The sequence below is a fragment of the Ustilago hordei genome (assembly GCF_900519145.1).
Source record: "Ustilago hordei strain Uho2 genome assembly, contig: UHO2_contig_08, whole genome shotgun sequence".
Lineage (NCBI taxonomy): Eukaryota > Fungi > Basidiomycota > Ustilaginomycetes > Ustilaginales > Ustilaginaceae > Ustilago > Ustilago hordei.
Genome location: NW_024545262.1, coordinates 85,592 through 106,949, shown reverse-complemented (window position 1 = coordinate 106,949; position 21,358 = coordinate 85,592). Strand labels below are relative to the sequence as shown.

Here is a 21,358-nt window from a genome sequence, read left to right as displayed (position 1 = left end):
GGATGAAGGAGGTAAAGAGATGATGAAAGAGATGAAGGAGCTAAAGGAACGAGGCAAGGGAGACGAGCGCTCGACTATCTCTCTGTATGTGTGGCAAAGGAGCAACTTTCCCCAATCGAACCTCGCCTTTCCACACACCACCGCCGCTATAAGCAAGATGCCAAGCACACACACCTCCCCACCTCCCCACCTCTCCACCTCTCTGCTCCCACCTCTCCGCTCTCACCCCTCCGCTCTGTGCACCATGCATTGCAAAGCAGAAGGGATGAGAACAATGAAGCATGGCCGATGAATGTTAGATCGGCAACTGTAAACATTGGGGCTTTCGTGCGAGAAATTCGAAACCTTTATTTTCGTGCGAGAAATTGCAACCCTTTATTTTCGCGCGTTTGAAATTCGACTGCCAGAAAAAGCAAGCTCAAAATTAAGGCTGCAAAATTCATCCCCTCGCCACACCAAGCGACACAATAGCAAAGCTCGTGATAGGCGGTTACTGTATGTATATATATATATACCAAACGACGAGAGACGAATGAGAAGTAGGCGGGTCGAGAAAGAAGGCAACAGAATGGCGGGGAAACATAGTAATGACAACGGACGCCGTGCAAAAAATAAATAAAAAATAGACAAGAGGCTCGAGGCTGGAGAGCAACGTGGGCATCCGTAGGAACTCGATCATGAACATTGTACAGATGATGATTCGCAACATGTGGGCTTTTGCTGTGTGTATCGATGGTCTTCATGAGGTCGTTTCGATCATAGCGGTAGAGAGAGATAGATAGAGATAGAGAGAGAGAGATAGAGAAAGAGAGAGAGAGAGAGAGAGAGAGAGAGAGAGAGAGAGAGAGAGAGAGAGAAAGCGAGTCGAGCAGGGTCAGTTCTTAGTAGCTGCCAAATCCGCCAGCACCAGCATTGGCCAACGAACCGCTCGAAGCACTACGTCCACCACCCGGCTGCATACCCATCGGAGGAGGCAAGTTTCCGCCGCCACCGAATCCACCAGCGTAGGCAGGAGCAGCAAAGTTAGGAGGAGCCAAGTTGTGAGGAGCCAAGTTGTGAGGTGGCAAGTTGTGAGGTGGAGCACGCATCTGTCCGCTTCCCGCAGCAGCAGCACCACCACCACCAGCCGCAACACCACCACCGCCATACATGTGAGCAGGCTGTGGCTGAGGATATTGTTGGTAAGGGTTCATGTGCGGAGGAGGGGGAGGAGGAGGAGGAGGAGGCATCGCGTGTCCCTGTGGTCCATAAGCGTTCATGCCCATATAAGCCGGGTTACCAGCACCGCCACGGTGACCTGCCATAGCAGCCATCGCGTGCAGCTGCTGTTGATGGGCAGCGTGCAGGACCGAGTAAGGAACACCGTTGGGAGGTCCCAGGTCGAGGTTGTCGCGCTGCAACTTGCTCTGGATCCGCTTACCGTAAGGAGTATTGCGGATCACCGGCAAGATAGGTCGGATGCATTCCACCAAACGCATACGTTGAACAGCATCGGCATAGTCCAGACTGGTCTGCACAACGTAGTTGGCAAACGAGTCGCGAAGTAGCTTCTCCAGTCGAGTACGGTTCAGCAGCTCCTCGATCAGCTGCTTTCGCACACCGGGCTCCGAGACACGAATGCACTTCTCGATCACGTTACTGCTGAACTTCTGCACCGACAGCAGGCAGACGTTGCCGACAAACTGACGAACGACGGCATCAGTAAAGCGAGGGATGCTCAAGTCCAGCACGTACTGCACCACGTAGTTGCCAAAAGGATCCTGCACAAGCGTAAGAGCATTGTAAGTGATCTCGGCAACCAGCTGAACACGCTGACTTTCCGAAGCATGGTCGATGCAACGCTGCAGCACACAGCATCCATGTCGGTGTGTAGCCACCTCGACACAGTGTGCGGCGACAGCATTGTAGATGAACTGGTTGTCCTCCGCACCGAGCCTGTTGAGACACTTTTGCACCACGTGGTTGCCGTTCAGATCCTTGATCAGCGTCACCACGTTCATCGAGAGAGCCACAATGATCGAGTGGATCTGACGCCGAGTCGAGAGAAAGTCGATCATCTTTTGCACAGCACGCGTTCCGTGCATGTTGAGCGAGATGGTCACCAGCTCGGGAGCGACGAGCTCGACGATCAAGTTGCGTTGCTCGTCTGTGCAGTATTCGAGCATCTTCTGGCAGAGATAGTTGCCGAATGGATCCGTCATCAACTCGGCGAAATGCGTAAACGTCTCGGAGAAGATCATGTCGCGGTGGGCAGGCATGCTCTCCTCGAGCTTCTTCTGCAGGAATCGGCATCCGTGCTGGTCCTTGCAGAGTGCAAAGATGTCACCTTGCAGATCTTCGAGCTGAGTGGTAGCCTCCAACTCAGCCTTGCGTGCGTTCTTGGCTAGAGCCGCGTTGGCAGCAGCTGAACCACCACCAGTGTGCGTGCCTGGACCGCCAAGCTTGGCGTGGTCGTCGGCACCCACCATACCCATCGAATACTTGTCCGTGGGGAAGAGCGAGCCAGGAGCGTTGGCACCAGCAGTTGGATTGAAAGCGTCAAAGAAGCCAGATGAAGGTCGGCTGCCGCGTCGAGCAGCGTCCGCGTTAAAGCTGCTGGGCGAGTAAGGTCCGAAGCGGCTTGGACTCTCGCTGCCCGTCGAGGCACCCGCACCCGAGAAGGCGCCAAGGTTGAAGCTGGGAAAAGCAGCGGCCCCACCAGCAGTGGTACCACCACCACCAGCGGGGCCTATCTTGTTCAGGTTGGCGGCAGCAGCAGCAGCAGCAGCGGCGGCGGTGGCGGCTGGGATCGAGAGGGCAGTGTTGACGAAACGCGAACCTGCACCCGATCGACCCACCTCACCGCCGAGTCCACCAAGTCCAGGAGAGGGCGAGCCAGGACCACTAGCCTGTCGGGACGCCACACCGGCCAAGGTGGCTGCCTTGATGGCGGGCGACGATCGACCTGTCTGCGAGAGGCGTGGCGAGGGTGAAGGCAGAGGCAAGGTGCTCGCTTGACGGCCTGCACTGCTTCCGAAAGAGGCAGCTACGTTCGGAGTGCCTTGAGGAGGTGGAGACTTGCTGCTAAGCGGACGACGCAACGAGGATGATGTAGTGTCAGCAGCAGCGCTGGGAGTGGGGACAGCAGCATCAACAGCAGCACCTCCGAACTTGGGCCAGTCAGCATCCCGGGCAGAGGCGGTGTCGCGCTGAACCAGAAGAGGGAATTGTCCCTGATCGCCCTTGAGGTTGTACTTGTTCACAAAGTCTGAGTCCTCGTTGTCGAGCTCGTCGTCGAATAGGAAGCGCTCGTTAAAGACAGGAGTCAAGTTCTCGCCCTTGTTGTCCTTGGCAGCATCACTCGTCTTGGCCGCAGTGGCATCGGCACTTGCCTTGTCAGCCATCGACATGGCACCGACAGCCGAAGTCAAGTCGTCAGCCGATCGCTCTTTCTCCCCCGATTGTCGACGAGAAGAAGGCATCTTGGCACGAGCAGCAGGGTCGCTGGCGTCAGTGGCTTGCAATGCGGTGGCGAGAGCCTTGGGATGAGCAGCACTGAGAGCCTCGTTTGGAGGCGTTGTCGGGGCGGAAGCAGCTGAAGCAGCAGCGGCGGCAACACCAGCACCAGCATCGTTTCCAGACTGACGCTTTTGGAGCAAGGTCTGCTCTTCTTGGCGCTGCTGCTTTTCGAGGAGGGCCATCTGTTGCTCGAATGCCTTTTGATGCATAGCACGCTGTTTCTCGTGCTCTAGACGCTTTTGCTCGATGCGTGTTTGGATGTCGCTAGCATTGCCGCCTTCAGCATCGGAGTCCTTGGCGGACTGGGACGACCAAGTGACGGCTGTGTCGGTCTCGGAGAGCGAGACGGAAGCTGGAGTCGACTTGAGGGCAGTGGTGCCAATGGAGGCGTCGATAGCCGAACTGACTTGATCCTTGGCCGACATTGTGTTGGAAGGCAAAGTCAAGGACGATGCTCCTTGTGCGTCTGCTGGGTGATGGGCGGGCGAGAAGTACGAGGTGGGAAAGGGCTGATGTCGAGGTGTGTAGATGCGGATAGGGAGACGAGTGAGTAGGATAGATGGTCTAGTGCCGTGTCGGAAAGAGATTGAGGGGCGCTTGAAGTTTGCAAAAGGTGGTGTTACAAGAATTGTACAAGGTATGCAACGGACGGGACTGTCTTGACGGTGAGCAGAGAGGACAAGTGAAAGGTTATGGAGAGGTGAGCATGATGTGCGATGGAAGGAAAAGCTGTGCGAGCTGAGATGTGGACTTACAATGCGTTGTTGATGATGATGGTGGTGGTGGTGGTGGTGATAATGATGATGATGATGATGATGATGTTGTTGTTGTTATTGTCAAATGCAAGGATCCATACGAACAGAGATGATCGGAAAGTAGAGCTGTCAAGGTGATTGCAGCTTGCCGATGACTGGTATGGTAGGACAGGTATGAGCGCCGAAAGATGATGTCAAGTAGTGTTACAGTTGCGTATATCGATGTGTCTTGGGGGTAGTGAGTTCTTGTCAGAGCACGACGTAGATGCTGCTCAAGGCAAAGGACAGAAGGCGAAAGGAAGTGTCGAATGCAAAGGATAGAGCACAAAAAGGTCAGTGAGGTGTTCGGAGAGGTGTATTGAGGAGCCAAGCTCTTCTCGAAGGCCTCAGAGTCGGGCAAACGTTGGCTCCGTGGGAAGACGGAGTGCAAGTCGCCAGGCAGGGCAGCGATCAGGTTGATGGCCGAGATGAGTCGTGCCGAGTAGCGAGTGGATGTAGGTAGACGATCGAAGAGGATCGGACAAGCACTCGTGGGTCATGGCACCGAGCTAGCTGAAACGAACAGACACTTACCCCCAAAGAAAAGAAGACAAGCTCGTGAGTTTGCTACAATGCCAGAATGGATGGTGTGAGATGCAGCTTAGGATTGTAGGACGGAGAGCTCTCCTAGTGGAGGATGCTGGTGGTGGTGATGATGATGATGATGGTGTTGCAACCTGACTCGGCTTCCACAGTATCGATTTCCTTTCCCCAGCGATGGCAGGGAGGAGAAAAAGGACAAGTATCCGACAGAGCTTGCTTTGGTTGCAACAAAAAAGGCAAAGCGGGAGGAGGCAAGGAGAGAGGTGATGAAGAGAGAGCGTCTGGTGGGGGAAGAAGAAGAAGAAGAAGAGGAGGAGGAGGTGAAGAGCTGACGATCTTCTCACCAACTCAGGAGCACACACGCATATACACTTTGCACAGAAGACACAACCGAGATAGAGAGACATACACACATATACACACACATATACACACACATATACACACACATATACACACACTTGTACACACTTGTACACACACTTGTACACACATGTACACATGCAGAAGGAAACGTTCCCAATATGATGATGCGTGTTTACGTAAGCGGATACCAAAGAAATCGGGCTTAGCCGATCTCACCAGAGATCGGGTACAACCCAGTCCCGCTCGTTGTCAAGCTAGGTCATGAAGAAGGATACTCCCACCTTCGGCCTCACCATGTTCTTTAGTCCATAGAGTATACACCTTTCTCTCTTCAACACCAGTGACATCGTAACTCAGACTCTCACCGATCGTCGATCATCGGGACAAATCTTCTTTACATTCTATCAACACACACTTACACACACGTTTGCTCTTCTAGATCTTGGCTTGGTCTTGTTCTGTTGATTGCTCGCTCTGTCTCTCTCAAGGCCGAGAGTGGCCAAAGTGAGGCCAAGGTGCTCCTTCTGTGGTGTGGGTATGGTAACAGTTTTTCTGGCCCGATCTCCGATCTCCGACTGCCGATCTCCCGATATCTGCCCTATCTTTGAAAGCAAGACAAGAGTGTTAAGTTGGGCCGTGATCAAAGGCCGCAACCTCCATTTTGCCGGTTCCTGGTTCCTTGAGCAGCATCTTTCTGATCGCCAAGAGTAAATGGGATGGAAAGGCCTAACATGTTTCGAAAATCGCCAGGAAGCGATCGCGATAAGCAGTGGGTGCCGATTGCATGGCTCAACTCCCGATCTGTAGACCTTTCATTCCTCGACGTTGACACCTTGCCCTGACACCTCCCCCTGACACCTTGGAGGAGGCCAAGAGAGCTTGTATCGCATCAAACAGAGATGGATGGCTTTGGAGCTCAAGCCCATGCTGCATCTTGCCCATCACTGGCTGCAGAAAGGCGTCTCGGCTAAGCCTCGTCTGTCGTTTTGGTCATCCATCGCTTAGCTTCTCGTTTCTGTTTCTATTGTTTCCCCATCCTTCACAGCAACGTCAGCAGCAGGCGTGCAGATCATTTGATACCATACCTTGTGTTTCGCTTAACAAATCCTGCAGGCAGAGGGCCAAAGGGGGCCCCACGAACGTCAAATTACAACGGCTTTCCTCTGCCATCCATGCAAGATGCACAACATGCTCCCAATCCTTGTAACGCTGGCGGGCCCTTGGCCGATATTAGTCTGCAGATCAATATACTGCTACCAGCTTAGTGAATGTGAAGCCAGTCGCAAGTTGCCAATGTCAGGTTAGGCTGACATGTTGGACGACAGCTACCATTACATCCCAATTCCCCGCTCGGCCCCTTGTGCCGTTTTGACTTGATTCACTACCCAGTCCTGCACAGACGGTCAGGCCTCCAGCTGAGGCTCCGCTCGCTGTTCTCTTAGCACCCTTTCAATGTTACCCCGCATAGGAAAAGGCGCTTTGTTCGTGCGTGGATGTTTGTGTCTTGCTTGTGCGCTTTGTGTGCTCCAAGAGAGAACAAAGACAGCTGGCTGCTCATCAGGTCGATTCAAGACTTGTTTGCGTATAAAGAGGCCAAGGGGAGGGTTAGCGGAGGGAGACAAGCAAGGTCGTTGTCAGCATCCTTTCGTGATCGAAGCCCTCTTACCCCCCCCCTGTTCTCCCTTCCTAGCCCTATCCCCAACCCCAACCCCCTCCCCTTGGCCCCTGCCCAACATGAGGTTCTTCCTTGGAGCTGTGCTCGCCCTGGCCGCAGCAGCCATCGCTGCGCTCGCTGTACCCATGGAGAGGCGAGCTCAGTTCCCGGATCCCAACGAGGACCCCTTCTACCAGCAACCGTCGAACGTGGCCACCTACGCCAACGGTCAGATCATCCGATCACGCAAAGCTGACACCGACATCGGCAACTCGAACAAGGCCCAAGCCTTTCAGCTTAGCTACCGCACCACCAACACGCAGCAGCAAGCTCAAGCCAACGTCGCTACCGTTTGGATCCCTGCTAAGCCTGCCTCTCCGCCCAAGATCTTCTCCTACCAGGTCTACGAGGACTCGACGCAGCTCGACTGTGCTCCAAGCTACAGCTACCTGGCCGGTTTTGATCCTCCCAATAAGGCTACTACCATCCTTGATACTTCGCTCATCATCGGCTGGGCGCTTCAGCAGGGTTACTACGTCCTCTCCTCCGATCATGAGGGCCCTCGAGCTGCCTTTATTGCTGGTTACGAAGAGGGTATGGCTATCCTTGACGCTATTCGTGCTTTGCAGAACTTCAGGCATCTGCCAAAGGACAGCCCCGTTGGCATGTATGGTTATTCGGGAGGCGCCCATGCTACTGTTTGGGCAGAGTCGCTTGCTGGATCCTATGCACCTGAGATCAACATCATCGCTACTGCCCACGGTGGCACCCCCTTCAGTACAAAGGACACTTTCACCTTTATCAACGGCGGTGTCTTTGCTGGTTTCGCTATTGCTGGTGTCTCCGGTTTGGCCCTTGTTCATCCTGCTATGCAAGCTTACATCAAGCCTCGGTTGAATGCTCAAGGCGTCAAGGTGTTTCAACAGATTCGAAGTCGTGCATTCTGCATCGCTCAAGTCGTTTTCACCTACCCTTTCACCAACGTTTTCAACCTGGTCAACGGCACCGACTTGCTCAATCAAGAACCGATCCGTTCCATCCTCAAACGAGAGACTCTTGTTCAATCCGAAGCCTCTTGCGATGTTCCTGTTGTCCGTGCACCTCGTTTCATTTGGCACGCCGCGCTCGATGAGATCGTTCCGTATGCACCTGCCGCTCAGTATGTTAAAGAGCAATGCGACAAGGGTGCACAAATCCATTTCGAGACATATCCTATCGCCGAACACTTCAGCGCAGAGTTCTTTGGCCTTGTTCCTGCTCTCTGGTTCCTTAGCCAAGCCTACGCTGGGAAAGCTGCCAAGACGGTCTGCGGAACTAGCATTCCTGCCATTCCTGGCTTTACCGTTCCCTCTGCAGAGGAGGTCTTGGGTGCCGACCTTGCTAAGCAGCTTAAGGGCTTGAGCGCCAAGGATTTGAGCGCCAAGGATTTGAGCGGCAAGCACTTGCCGGCTTTGTGACCAACCAGAGCTTGGTGTCCGCGCAGAGTGTTGCCATGCGTCGCATCAGCATCTCGATTTTGATTGGGAGGTCTCGCTGAAATTGACAGGTCTCCTCGGAGCCGATCTGATTTTACCGCCACCGTCGTCTCTCTTCTGGATACTGTAATGCCAGCTCATCCATTCAGGCCCCAATGCCGTTTCTTCCTTCACACACTCGCCCACCCCCGTACAGCTTGGTTCGGGAGAGACGATCATTATCCCCAAGTATATCATGACGACGATGGCTAGCACCGGAGAAGGAGGACAAGTTTGAACGCGCCGACGACAACGTGTCCAGGAGAAAAGCATGTCAAAGATGCTTTCAATACAGAATAGAATGCCGTGTGGACAAAAGGATTGCCTTAGCTACCACCCGAGATGAGATGCATTGGAAAGGTGGCCAGTAGGAATGCAAAGCGAAAGCAGTGTGACCTGAGTGGACGCGAGATGATCACCACCAACGTCAATCAACAACAACCCGACTTGCGTCCAGCGCGATGTTTTGCATCCAAGATGCAGTTGCCCGGGTTGCAGATACCATGTCCCGCGGTTGTGGGAGCAAGCGAGTGGGGTTGGTGGGTGGAAATGCAGTTTCGACGACCGATTTTTCTTCCCCTTTGTCTCACTGTGTAGGTCGTTGCACCGGTTTAGGATGCAAAGCAGCAATACAATAGACGCTTTTCTTATCGGTGCCCATGTTTGAGTCAAGGTGGCAAGCTGTGGTGAGATCGATCTGCGAGAAGCGCAACCTGAAACATCCAGCAGCAACACCAGCAGCTCTCACCAGTAGCTCAAGGTGCAGTAGCGCAGAACGCAAACAGCAACGTGGCAACGCCCGATGAGAGCAGAGTGTCATCCCACGCGTGAGGCTCATGGGTCCGATCGAACAAAGCCCATGGCTTGGAGAGTTGCCGAGACCATGACTGGTGCAAAGAACAACGACCCTCCTTGCTCAGCTCTCAGGATAGATAAAGTTTAGATTCAATCAACGCAAAACACCTCGATTCGATGAGCTGCGTTTTGTGCAGATCGCCACCAACATGACGAGCGTGAGAGCCTCATAGACAGCCGAGATGTGAGTGTCTGTAGACCGCTTAACTTGGGTAGCCTTCAAACCTCATGCAGGGATCTGAAGGTCGGAGGGAGCTAGCCTGAATAGGCGACAATGGAGGTTGTCCAGATCTGCACAGGTTACCGGTGATGATGTTGCTGTTGGTCTCGATCTGCGCTTCGATCGAGTTGCGGGTAGTGTAGACGAGTGTTGCTAGGTTGATTATGATGACGAAAATAAGGCCGAGTCCCGTGTTGGTAGATAGCCGCCGATTCGCAGCCCTCTGGCCAGAGCTTTGAGAGGTCGTGATGGGAGTTGTTGAGTGGACTAAGCAGTTCGAGTAGAGCAGGGACAACATGCTGCTTTGACGATATACACCTTGGCAGCGGTCCTTGACGGTAGCATCACGAGATGGATCGCCGGTCTCTTTCCCACTGAGACCAACAGCTTGGCTCTTGTTTCGTCTCAAGCTTGCTTCCTACCTGATGTAGGGCTGTATTGGCTTGCTTGGTCTCAAACCGCTCATGTCGCTGCTCATACAGCAGCACCAGCAAGGAACATATAGCGCAGCATAGCATAGCATAGCATAGCATAGCATAGCATAGCATAGCATAGCATATCATCGAATTCATATAAGGGCGGCCATACTTGCACCATGTCCTCCTCGTCCACATCATCCAAGCAAAACTCCGTCTTCCTCCCTCCTCACTGAGCACTCACAATGAAGACCAACTTGCTCGCCCTCCTCTCCACTCTCCTCGTCGCCCGCTCTGCCCTTTCGGCCTCTGTCATCCCCGAGACTCACAAGATCGAAGAACGAGCGGCCACGACGCTCAACGCCGCCATGCGTGCCAACGGCCGCAAATACCTGGGCGCTGCTACGGATGAAAACACATTCTCCATCTCCCAAGTCAACTCGATCCTCAAGACCGAAATGGGACAAGTGACGCCGGAAAACTCGCTCAAGTGGGATGCCACTCAACCCTCGCGCGGTCGATTCACGTTCTCCGGCGCAGACGCTCTCGTCCACTACGCTACCTCCAACGGCAAGCTCATCCGTGGTCACACTCTCGTCTGGCACTCTCAACTACCTCAATGGGTTCAAGACATTACTGACCCCGCCGATTTGGCCAATGTTATCAAGAACCGTATTGCCACCCTGGTGGGTCGTTACAGAGGCAAGATTTACGCCTGGGATGTGGTAAACGAGATCTTCAACGAAGATGGCACTATGCGTCAATCTTTATTCTACAAAGTCTTGGGAGAGAAGTATGTCAGGATTGCTTTCGAAGCCGCCCGAGCTGCAGATCCAAACGCAAAGCTCTACATTAATGACTACAACCTTGATAGCCCCAACTACGCAAAGCTCAATGGGTTGGTCAGCAAAGTCAGGCAGTGGAGAAGCGAGGGTATTCCCATCGACGGTATCGGGTCTCAACCGCATCTGTCTGCTCCAGGAGGGTTTGGAGATACAAGGCAAGTGGGGAGTGCCATGCAAAAGTTGTGTGCTGCTGCTCCAGAATGTGCAATGACTGAGCTGGATATTGCCGGTGCCGGTTATAGTGACTACCAGAAGGCAACACAGGCTTGTTTGAACCAAAGCAACTGTGTCGGTATTACCATCTGGGGGGTTAGTGACAATTTGAGTTGGAGAAGCAGTACCAATCCCTTGTTGTGGAACGCAAGTTATCAGAAGAAGCCGGCTTACACTGCTGTACTTAACACTCTTAACCATGTTCAAGCTCGGTGAGCGGAGAGAATGCGGAAGGATGAAGGATGGAAGGACGAAGGATGGAAGGAATGTTTCTCGGAATCATCGTAGCTACTAGTGGAAATGAATATCGTTTGCTCTCCATCAGTATGTGCTGCTATTCTGCCTGCCAGCCTTTGCTAAGTGCTCATGCCAAGTCGAGTAGGATAGATCGGACCAGCAAAAGTGGGGCCGAGATAGGCCGTCATGGTCCCACGGAAGCTCACAAGGAGCGGAGCTCGAAATGAGGTCTCTCGCTCAAGCTCGAATCAACAGCATCTCAGTGGAGCTTGCTTGGGCACACCTCTACAACACAAGCGTTGAGGATGACTTGCGGGACAAGCTCTCGATTTGGGAAGGGTGAGATTGATGATGAATGACTGCAAAGCAAGGATGAGCGGGCTTTCACTGCGCCTGCTCCTGCTGCGACGCAAGAGAAACCTGTCTTGCCATCTCACCTTCTTCGTCCGTCTGGAATGGTCAAGAGGCATGGGAATCGAGTTGTTAGCATCCTGGACCTTGTATCAACTTTGACTTGGTTTGTAAGTGTGTATACTCACCTTGCAAACAAACCAAGGAACGCTCTGAGCCGTCGCCATCGTCTTGGTTGTCTTGGCCAAGCCCAACTCTTGCCTCGTCAACTGCCAACACTTCTTACCCTCTCGCTCGCCCTGCAACACACTCTCGCAAGCGGGTGAAAGACCTGAGAGATTCAACTGGCTCGCCAACTCGGCCCTCAACTCCTTACTCGCCTCTCCAATTCCACCACTAAAAACGAGGGCATGGACGCCACCTCTGGAACTCATCTTGATCGCATAACTGCCCACATAGCCGACAATCCGATCGACAAAGATATCAAACGCCAGTGCTGCACCTCTATCCGCATCTCTCTCCTTTTCTTCCGACTTCGAGATGGTCCTTCCTCGCAAGAACTCGGTACGACGTTGTGCGACTTGTTCGAAATCGCTCGTTCCCGCAACTGCTTTAAAGCCGCTGTGTTTGTTCAGCACCAGCTCGGCATGCGAAGCTGTGATACCGGGAGCAAGCTCGACTGTGCTAAACGGGTCTTTGCTCTCTCCTGACTTTCCGAGTTGAGCGGCGGATATGTGTAGTGGCAAAACAGGGTCTACACTGCCACTTCTTGTTGCACCAGGCAAACCTTCGAGCGGAGTCAATCCCATCGTCGTATCAAAACTCTTGCCACCCATAACCGCACACATTGACGATCCACTGCCCAAATGACAAATAATCACATTCAAACTCTCCCTCTCCCTCCCCAACTCGCCGGCCAAGGTATGCAAGATCGAGCTGTAGGATAAGCCATGAAACCCCCACTTCCTCAACTCCATCCCCCCAGGCAAACTCGAGCCTGCTAAACTCGGGTCGACCATATACCTACTCCTCGCTTCATCCATCGTACTGTGAAACACTGTATCGAAACAACAAACGTTCTCATGGTCTTCCGGCAAATGTTGCGAGTCGAGACAAGACCGGATGAGTTGCACACAAACAGCATTGTGCAGCGGTGCGAATTCGGCGAGGAATTGGAGCGTTTTGAGATGGTGCTGGTCCGAACTGGTGATCGCGACACACTGCGAGAGGTGTGCTCCGTGCACGACTCTGTGAACGACGGTGCGAATGTTGAGGGTGGTGTTGGGCCCGAGGAGCGAGGACAAGGTGGTGAGGAGGTAGTGTAGGACTTGGGGTGACGCGATATCAGTCCAATCTTTGGTGTCCGTGTGCTGCTGACCATTGTGATAAGTGAGCGAGATCTTGGCCGAGCTATCGCTAAGTTTGATCGAGCCACTGACCAGTGGCTCCAGGTCGAGCTGCGAGGAGGTAGAGGGGGCAAGGTCGAAGAGCTTGAGCTTGAGCGAAGACGAGCCACTGTGCAGAGTCAAGGTAGAATAACATGGTCTTTGTTAGTTGACATCGGTTGGCGAAATCATCTGCTGTTGAACGATTGCACTTACGCATTGAGGCACAGCATGTGCCCTTCTCGCTGCTTCTGCTTCGTATCGTCGTCGCCTTGCTTGCTTCGCAGATGTTTGATGTTCTCCATCGTTGAGATCTCGTCAAATGTCGAGGCTTGAATAAAGTCCTTGTCCGAGCGCTGACGGAAAAGGTGGGATGGTGGTGATGTGAGGTCATGCTTGCCACTCGCTCGCCTTGGCTTTTGTAGCGACACTGTCTTCGTCATCATTCGGATGGAATGACTCAGCTTACTATGCACAGACCAGCACCGCTGTATGACCTCATCCTTATGCTCTAACATGTCTGCCAACTTTGCTCAACGTCGTCACTCATCAACACCCTCCTACTTGGAGTATACAGCATGCTTGGAACAACAGACTCTAAGCAAAAAAGTGGCCAATCAAAGGAACAAGAGCTGCATTGCAAAAGAGATACAACTGGATGCCGAACAAAGGGTCGACACTGTGCCAGTCGCTGCTGTGGCTACCTCATTCTGCACCAACCTCGGGAGGATCTCTTCCATTCTCGTCAATAAACCTTTGCCACTCGTCTCTCTTGGCCTGCAGTTGCCTCGCCAACTCATCCATCTTCTGACTCTGCACCAACTTTGTCAATCTCTCATCGACCTTTGCACCTCTGGACTTCTTCAACTCGACATCGCGCTTAACCAAATCCATCGCCTTACAGGCGACACTAAAGCGATCCACGGCATTGACCTTCAACATGTTCCATGCCGTCGTCGTAGTTCCTTCCTCTATGAAACCCAAGAAGGCAGTCGGTCTTCTACCCATCCCGCCACTCAACCTGTCACCCAACAAGCCCTTTAGGGCAGTCGTGTAGCCATGGAAGTTGAACAAGATCGGCTTGTCCCTGGTAAACAATTCATCGAACGTCTGATCGTTGAGTGCATGGGGATGAACCGACCCTTCGCTGAGAATCATGAGATCGGTGATGTTGAGGAAGCGTACCCGTAGATGGTCTTTTTGGGGATCATTGCCGTTCTGGTGTTGCGAACGCAATAGTTCAGTAGCAGCAATGGCTTCAGTCGTAGTCTCGGTTCCAATCCCTACAATGACTACATCCGGGTCCTTGCCACCATCGGTGGAATAGGCGTGCCAGATCGAGCCTCCAGCTTTGCAGTGAGCGTTGGCCTCGGCTTGATCGAGATAGACTCGGTTTTGATGCTTGCTCCCCACCACCAAATTGACGTAGTTGCGGCTGCGGAGACAGTGGGAAAGCGTTGAAACCGCACAGTTTGCGTCGGGAGGAAGATAGACTCGGGCAACGTTGTGTGGGAGATCAAGGACAGAGTTGATCAGTCCTGGCTGTTGGTGACTCGCTCCGTTGTGTTCTTGGCGCCAGAGGGTTGAGCTCATGACGTATGTGATAGAAGGTACCGCAGGTCGGAAGTGGGTCGATTTAGCAACCTTGAGGAACTTGGCGAATTGAGCAATCATCGTCGTTACAATACCCAAGAATGACTCGTAGCTTGGGAAGAGCGCAATCCTTCCCGTCAGAGCATAGCCCTGTGCAAAGCCCTGCAAAGTGTGCTCGCTTAGTACCTCAATCACCCGTCCTGACTTGACACCGTTCTTCCTCTCTTGAGCAGTGACCAAGCTCTCTGCATCGTGCTCGAACTTGCGTGCCTTGAAGCCGGGTACACGGAGTGTAGCGTCGAGTTTGTTCGACACCAACTCGTCGGGACTCAAGATGAGCAATCGGTCTGCATTCTTGGGGATGAGGGCGGCAAGGTATTCCCCGCACTGCTTCATAGCTGATGCCCGTGCCTTTTCGCCGTTCTGGGAGCTCTCTGAGGGAACCATAAAGTCGCTGGTGCTCACGTCCTCAAGATCCTTACTACCTTGGTAAACCTCTCGCACTTGGCCCAACCTAAGCTCGTCACTCGGGAGCATTCTTGTCACCACCTCGCTTAGCTTTAACTTGCCATCGCCGCTGACTTGGAAGAGCGAACGGGCATCGTAGGATTTCAACCAGCTCTCCAGTGCCGCCAGATGCTCATTTCCACCGGAAGCCGGGTCAACGGCCATGGGGACCTGATGGCTTCGGAAAGTGCCTTCGATCTGCAGTTTATCCACTGTCACCGGTCCACCCCAACCCTTGGGAGAGGCGAGAATGATCATTGGCCAGCGGGGTTTGGTGATTGGGTTTCCTCCTCGAGCAGCTTTTTGAATCTCGCGGATCTCGGAGTAGGCCCAGTCGAAGCTGGCAGCCATATCGACATCGAATGCCGCCGCTTCAGAATGACCAGGGACAGTATGCTTGGCTCCGAGATGCTGATAGTAGTTTACGAAGCGAACCTGGTATCCATATCCAGTGAAGAGAGCGAGAAGCTCGGTGCGATCCATCGTACCAAAGATGGTCTTTTCACTGATCTTGAATCGATTCAAATGCAAGATAGGCAGTACAGCTCCTGACTCGGCAGGACTGATGAACTTGTGTGCATGCCAAGCGGTGGCAGTCGGACCTGTCTCGGCTTCTCCATCTCCGATAATGGCAAATGCGATGAGATCAGGTTTGTCCATCACAGCGCCGTGTGCTACGGACAGGGCATAGCCAAGCTCACCGCCTTCATGGATCGAGCCTGGAGTAGTAGCCGTCACATGCGAAGGTCGCACAGTGTTGGGCCAGCTGAAGTTCTTAACAAAGGTCTGTAGACCTTTTTGCGAGAGTGATTCGTCAGGATAGAACTTGGAAATCGAGCCTTCGAGGTAGAGACAGCTGAGGATAGCCGGTGCGCCGTGGCCTGGGCCTGTGACAAAGATTCCTCGTGCTTGGTCCTGATCTTTTGAAGAGGCTACCTTTTTTTCAATACGAGCGAGGAGAGCTGTGGCGTGAGTATAGGCCAAGATGAGACCGGGGCATGTACCAAAGTGGCCAAGAAGTCGCTTCTTGACATGCGCTTCGTAGTCGAGTGGCTCTTGGAGAAGCGCATTATCTTGAAGGTAGATCTGAGCGACCGAGAGATAGTTGGCGGCTCTCTGAAAGGCTTGGATCGAGTCCAAGTCGTATCGCTCTCGTCCTTCGTTGCTATCGGGAAGGATCAGGTGGATCTCTTCATCGCGGAGCGGTTGGCTCGAGTCGATGCGGGACGGGATCATGTTGAAGCCTGTTGGAGCGAACATGATTGTCGTCGGAAGAGAACGCCGGAGTCGGCAGGAGGAGGAGAAGGTGGTGAGGATGTTGGACAAACGAAAAGGGTCCAAGAAGTTCAGCTGACCGACCGAGTGGATGGTTATATACAAGCTTCTCTCATCCAGCTCAGTTGAGCAGAGCGGGCAGCCGTGAGAAGACACAGGGCAGACATTCGACATTGTTCAGCTGAGCGACCGTGCGCAAGCGGAGCATGAATGAGCGTAGCGACCATGACTGATATCGCCAAGACTCTGAGCCAAGGCTGTAAGCGAGAACAACGGTGAGTGCTTTGAGGTGAATCAGCAACTGTCTGCAACACAACGTCAGCATTGCCATGCGGAACTGACAAGCTGACATTCCGGGTTCGCTTGCGTTTTTGGACAGCAGGCAAAGTGGCCGGAGCCTGATGCACTCGTCATATTCCCGCCACCCACAATGGGACGTTGTCAAGCGCTGTGAATCAGCATGTCAGAAGAAGGCGCAGCGCTGATTAAAGTGCTTGCCAGGCGAGGGAGGTTGAGAGGCAGCTGTTTTGACATTGCTGAGCCCATGTTGCAGGAAGGCTGTAAGGGCGATGGCGTCACTTGACAGCGACTGCTGCTGGTTCTCTCTTGTGCCGTCTGCTGTGCGTCAAGGTCTTTGGTCTCGGTTGCCTGAAACGCCAAAGAGGAGGAGCAAGTTGGCAATTCTTGTCGACCCTTGACGGTAATCTTGCGAGTTTGTGGTGATTGAGCCCGCTGGCGGACAGGTTTAAGAAGGTGTGTCTGGTTGCGAGCTTGCTGTACAATCAGTGCTAGATTGCAGAAGGACACCGTTATCTGTTGTTGCAAGCTGGGGCTCATTGGCGATGATGGCAAGCAGAGCTACATGTTGACAGACAGAAGATAGACAAAGACGCTCGATTCGTCATGTGTTGCACAGGCAAACATGGAAGCTTCAGACGACGATTTGCATTGCAGCCTTGACCAACACTGCCGATCGGCTGGCAGTCAAGTATGGACCGAGGATTCGATCGAGTAGATGGCGGGGAAATGTCGAGTGGCGGCGTTTAGGCGCCTTGGCCGAAAGAGGTGCCAGAAGCAATGTTCAAGTCTGTAGCGAGGAGGTAGAGCTTAGAGCGATCGGCAGAAGGAACGACGCTAGTATGGGGCAACTCCCTTGCGAGATGTACTTGTGCGTGCTGACAAGGTGTTGCAGAAGCTCTGCGTACTTGATCAGTTCTTCATCCTTGTACCTCCTCCCAATCAGCTGTAGTCCGACAGGAGCATTGTCGAACACTGCTCGGTGCTGTTGGTACTCTTGCATGTTGTCTTTGTCAAAGTCGCTCAGCCATTCACCTTGCTTCTTAGATGTATGGCCGAACTCTGCCTGCAAGCTGCGCTCTTTCTCCTCGTATTCTTCATCCCTCCTCGCATCAGCTTTGAACCCAGAGGGAAACACAAGCCCAGGATAGTCGACGAGGTTGAAAACACTGGTATACCCCCAATACTTGATCGTTCCCGGTCTAGGCGCCACATTGCCCTGGACGGGAGACAGGAGACAGTCCAGCTGAAGCTCGTTCCACCGCTTGAAAAACTCTTTAGGGAAAGCTTCACGTGCTCGCACGGCCGCCCAGAGTTGGGTGACAGACATTTCCTCCAACTTGGGCGAGGCAGTGTTGTTGGAAGAATCGGCTTCTAGATTGGCGGTGGCAGAAGGGACGAATGGTTGGGAGAGGATGTACTGGGTGAGGGGTAGAAGAGGTTCACCTGTGGATTTGGCGACCAGGTGGAAGAGTTTGCCTGAGTCGATGAAGTAGAGAGAACGGATGAGATGCCATGCTCGACGGTGCATATCGAGGGGGTCCCACCGTCGGAGCTCGATGCGAGCTCGATTTGCGCTAGTTGATTGTTGGAGCTTGTCGACCCAATGCGAGAGTGCACGGCGGATAGGAGTGGTGGGGCGGACTACATTGTCTTGCATCATGACACCTACGATGAGGGGTTTGCCAGGCTTGCTGTTGAGAAGACTCTCGACTTTTCGCCAAGGCAGCGGCAGTAGCGCGTGTTCTCGCTGCCAAGGACGAGTCTTGTCGTTCAACAGGCTCGACATGAACAACTCGACATCCCGCAAAGAAGTGGCCATCGGCCCCAAGGGAAGAAGTGACAGCTTCGTTGCCAGGCATTGTCGATCGGACACCTGCATATGGCAGTCTTTGCGTCGTTGGTCGCAATCCATAGAGCCCAGTGACACCACATGGCTGTCGAATAGATCCACCGATATCAGATCCAACACCAAGCGCACTTCCACCGCCAGCGACCATGGCACTCTCGCCTCCACTTGATCCACCCGGACTCAAGGCCAAGTTGTGCGGGTTCAGTGTTTGACCGTAAAGATTGCTCCGGGTGTCGAGATGCATGACACCTTGTGGCATGGTCGTCTTACCGATAATGACTGCGTCTGCGTCGAGTAGAAGTGTGACCAAGTGAGCATGAATGGGGTCTTGGCTAACCTATCCGCCTTGAGTCGAGGTGAGAAGCTGCAGCTGATGAGGGGTGAGGTTGCGTTTGACGAGGGGATGAGAAGCTGGATCTGGTATAACATCAAAGACAAAGCCTCGTTGACTGCCGTGTCGGTTGTAGGAGAGATGACCTTTGATGCTCATCGGCAAGCCAAAAAGCTGGCCGAGCTGGTTGAGTCGACCTTGTTTCTCGAATCGACTGCGCTTATGATCGAGTTGCTTTGCTCGTTGTAGAGCTTCTTCAGCGAAGAAATGAGAGAGGCAGTTGGTTGCCTGATGCACAATGGAAGCTCTGTTGAGAAAATGCTGCGTTACTTGCTGGACTGAGAGCTTGCCTGAGCGTGTAAGCTCGACGATGGCGGTTGCACCGTAGCCATCAAGGATTGAGCCGAGCTTGGAGCTCCAGATTCGCTGGGTGGAGTCGTTGTGGAGAAGCGAGGAGAGTGATGGACCTGGCCTGTCGCTTGATGGTGGTGCTTGGCTTGCGTTGGCCCTTTGAATCCATTCTGTCAAGGCGGGGTCGTTGGATCTGGTCGAAGATAGCAGGTATAGAGTATCGCGATGGCTTGGCCGCGATCTCTTGCCACGAAGCGCAGGCGTCAAAGTCGGGTTGTGTGGCCATCTTGATGGAGCTCCTTCTCTAGCCTGCTTTGCCGGGGTCTTGCGGTGTTGGAAGAAGCTGTCGAGTGGAGTGAGTATGGGGACAAAGTGTTGCACAGCATATTATAGCTCTGGCTTCCCGCACAGATGCAGCTCGATAGTGTACAGTGTGTGTCTACATTCCGGACCAAGAGCGGGACTATATACATGTTTATGCTGAAAATGACGATCCAATGAGATGGTAAAAGAACGACGCGGAGCCGATCTGATCGAAGATCAGATAGGGCCGATCCAGTTGAGCTACTGATTCGATCGTAGATTAGGTCAAGTCGATCTCAGGAGAAATCAGGTGCAACACAGTCCCACTCATTGTCATGATAGACCATGAAGTAGTAGTACCCCCACATCAGACAAGTGCTACTCACATGTATATATAACTCACAGAGAGCACTAGGCTCTCGCCACATTCCCTCAGTCAATTGAGTATATTTTGTTCTGTCTTTTAGCAGCAACATCATACTTAGACTCTCCCCGATTGCCAGTATCATGACCTAAACGACGTTTATATTCAACAGGTTATGAGCCCAATCTGATAGCCTCCTTTGCACTATCAGCAACACCAACAAAAAGTATCTCTTTCAATATGTCTAATCCAATCTACTCAGACTATGACAACTTTGTCGAAATGATCCAGGATCTCCTACCATGTCTGCCAAAGATCCTCCAAAACAGGTTCAATTGAGAGATAGCAAATGAAACCTATGGTACCCCTACTGCCCCAAAAGATGGCACACTACTGAAGTATGCTATGCGGGAAGGCAATGAGGAACAAACCATCTCACCTCTATCCATCCTAATTGAATGTGTTAGTAGCCTTTACAAAGCAATGCACAACCTTGGCCCATTTGCTAGCCAAATTGAACTTGGTAAAGGGATGTGAGCTAGAGTGGTCCTCTTCCTCGCCAATGAGGAGTGGGATGTGAACTGTATACTTGACTTCAAGATCAAGGGTCTGATTGAAGCCGCCTGGAATATTGAATGACACTACCACCCCGTTAAGAGTGAAGCACCAACATCAGCTAGAGGCAACACTCCCGCTCTAGACTTAAATGTCACCAGCCATCATCTCATTGGGTATGAAGCTACGCCAGGGCCTACTCCAGAGCTTAACACCATCACAAACCATCACCTCAAGGTACTTTTGGGTCTCAATGACAGAATGAAGTGGGACAAACAAGACCTCCTCGATCTGAGGGCAGTCTCTGTGCATGTTTGGTGATGCAAGATATTCACCTTGTTGTCGGTTGTCCCTTTCACATGAAATGTTCTCGACTGAAAGGTGGTGACTTTTGAGGATGCTGATTCTATGCTTAGCTCAATCATCATGCATAGCTTCTCAAATAAGTTGTGCACAGAGTACTTTGCCAAATATGGTGATTGACCAATACCAATCACTGTAGATCTATTCTAATGGGCACTAAACAAGTGTAAAGCATACTCCACTGCTAAAGAGTACAAGCTCTGCAGTGCCACCTATGGGTTACATTGGGACCAGATTGGAAGTCATGCTTATGACTTCCTAACCAAATGGGAAGCCCATGTGTCAGAGCTTCATACATACCTACAGGAACCTTGGATGCCAGATTATTGCTACAGGACACTCAAGCATGCCCTACCTTCAGACAAGAATGCACTATTTAACTCAGTGTTTATATTGCATGAAAAACTCAATGGAAAGGATCAAACAGCTGAAAGTGTAGCCGACATCCTAAGTCAGTGCTATGAGCTCACTGCCGAGAGTGCACCTGTGCATCTATCCCCTATAGCTGAGGTGTCTGAACTTACTGCATTGCAAGCAGCTACATTGATTAACTGCTGGGCTTGTGGGGACCTTGGCCACGCAGCTAATAGATGCCCAGATGCCAAAGCCCATGCACGATGGAAGCAAGAAAGGACCAAAGTGACACCCAAAGGCCATGCAAATGCCTGCATCATGT

General features: G+C 52.7%; 7 protein-coding genes across 7 annotated transcripts; 2 read left to right on the top strand and 5 right to left on the bottom strand.

Moving 5' to 3' along the window:
- Positions 1–881: 881 nt before the first annotated feature.
- On the bottom strand, positions 882–3,923 carry UHO2_04163 (uncharacterized protein; the record flags this gene model as incomplete). Its single annotated transcript, XM_041555836.1, has 1 exon — positions 882–3,923. The coding sequence occupies one exon, from the start codon at positions 3,921–3,923 to the stop codon at positions 882–884; it is 3,042 nt and encodes a 1,013-aa protein (XP_041411770.1).
- A 3,012-nt stretch (positions 3,924–6,935) lies between these two features.
- On the top strand, positions 6,936–8,312 carry UHO2_04162 (putative lipase precursor; the record flags this gene model as incomplete). Its single annotated transcript, XM_041555835.1, has 1 exon — positions 6,936–8,312. One exon carries the CDS (start codon positions 6,936–6,938, stop codon positions 8,310–8,312), a length of 1,377 nt encoding a protein of 458 aa, XP_041411769.1.
- Positions 8,313–9,427: 1,115 nt separating this feature from the next.
- UHO2_04161 (uncharacterized protein) lies at positions 9,428–9,910 on the bottom strand (the record flags this gene model as incomplete). The annotated part of the gene is made up of 2 exons (XM_041555834.1): positions 9,428–9,836; positions 9,867–9,910. The coding sequence occupies 2 exons, from the start codon at positions 9,908–9,910 to the stop codon at positions 9,428–9,430; spliced, it is 453 nt and encodes a 150-aa protein (XP_041411768.1).
- A 195-nt stretch (positions 9,911–10,105) lies between these two features.
- Positions 10,106–11,134, top strand: UHO2_04160 (putative endo-1,4-beta-xylanase; the record flags this gene model as incomplete). Its single annotated transcript, XM_041555833.1, has 1 exon — positions 10,106–11,134. The coding sequence occupies one exon, from the start codon at positions 10,106–10,108 to the stop codon at positions 11,132–11,134; it is 1,029 nt and encodes a 342-aa protein (XP_041411767.1).
- Positions 11,135–11,539: 405 nt separating this feature from the next.
- Positions 11,540–13,196, bottom strand: UHO2_04159 (uncharacterized protein; the record flags this gene model as incomplete). Its single annotated transcript, XM_041555832.1, has 3 exons — positions 11,540–11,605; positions 11,695–13,021; positions 13,108–13,196. The coding sequence occupies 3 exons, from the start codon at positions 13,194–13,196 to the stop codon at positions 11,540–11,542; spliced, it is 1,482 nt and encodes a 493-aa protein (XP_041411766.1).
- Positions 13,197–13,596: 400 nt separating this feature from the next.
- On the bottom strand, positions 13,597–16,251 carry UHO2_04158 (putative xylulose-5-phosphate/fructose-6-phosphate phosphoketolase; the record flags this gene model as incomplete). Its single annotated transcript, XM_041555831.1, has 1 exon — positions 13,597–16,251. One exon carries the CDS (start codon positions 16,249–16,251, stop codon positions 13,597–13,599), a length of 2,655 nt encoding a protein of 884 aa, XP_041411765.1.
- Positions 16,252–17,347: 1,096 nt separating this feature from the next.
- UHO2_04157 (uncharacterized protein) lies at positions 17,348–18,674 on the bottom strand (the record flags this gene model as incomplete). Its single annotated transcript, XM_041555830.1, has 2 exons — positions 17,348–18,207; positions 18,236–18,674. The coding sequence occupies 2 exons, from the start codon at positions 18,672–18,674 to the stop codon at positions 17,348–17,350; spliced, it is 1,299 nt and encodes a 432-aa protein (XP_041411764.1).
- Positions 18,675–21,358: the final 2,684 nt, after the last annotated feature.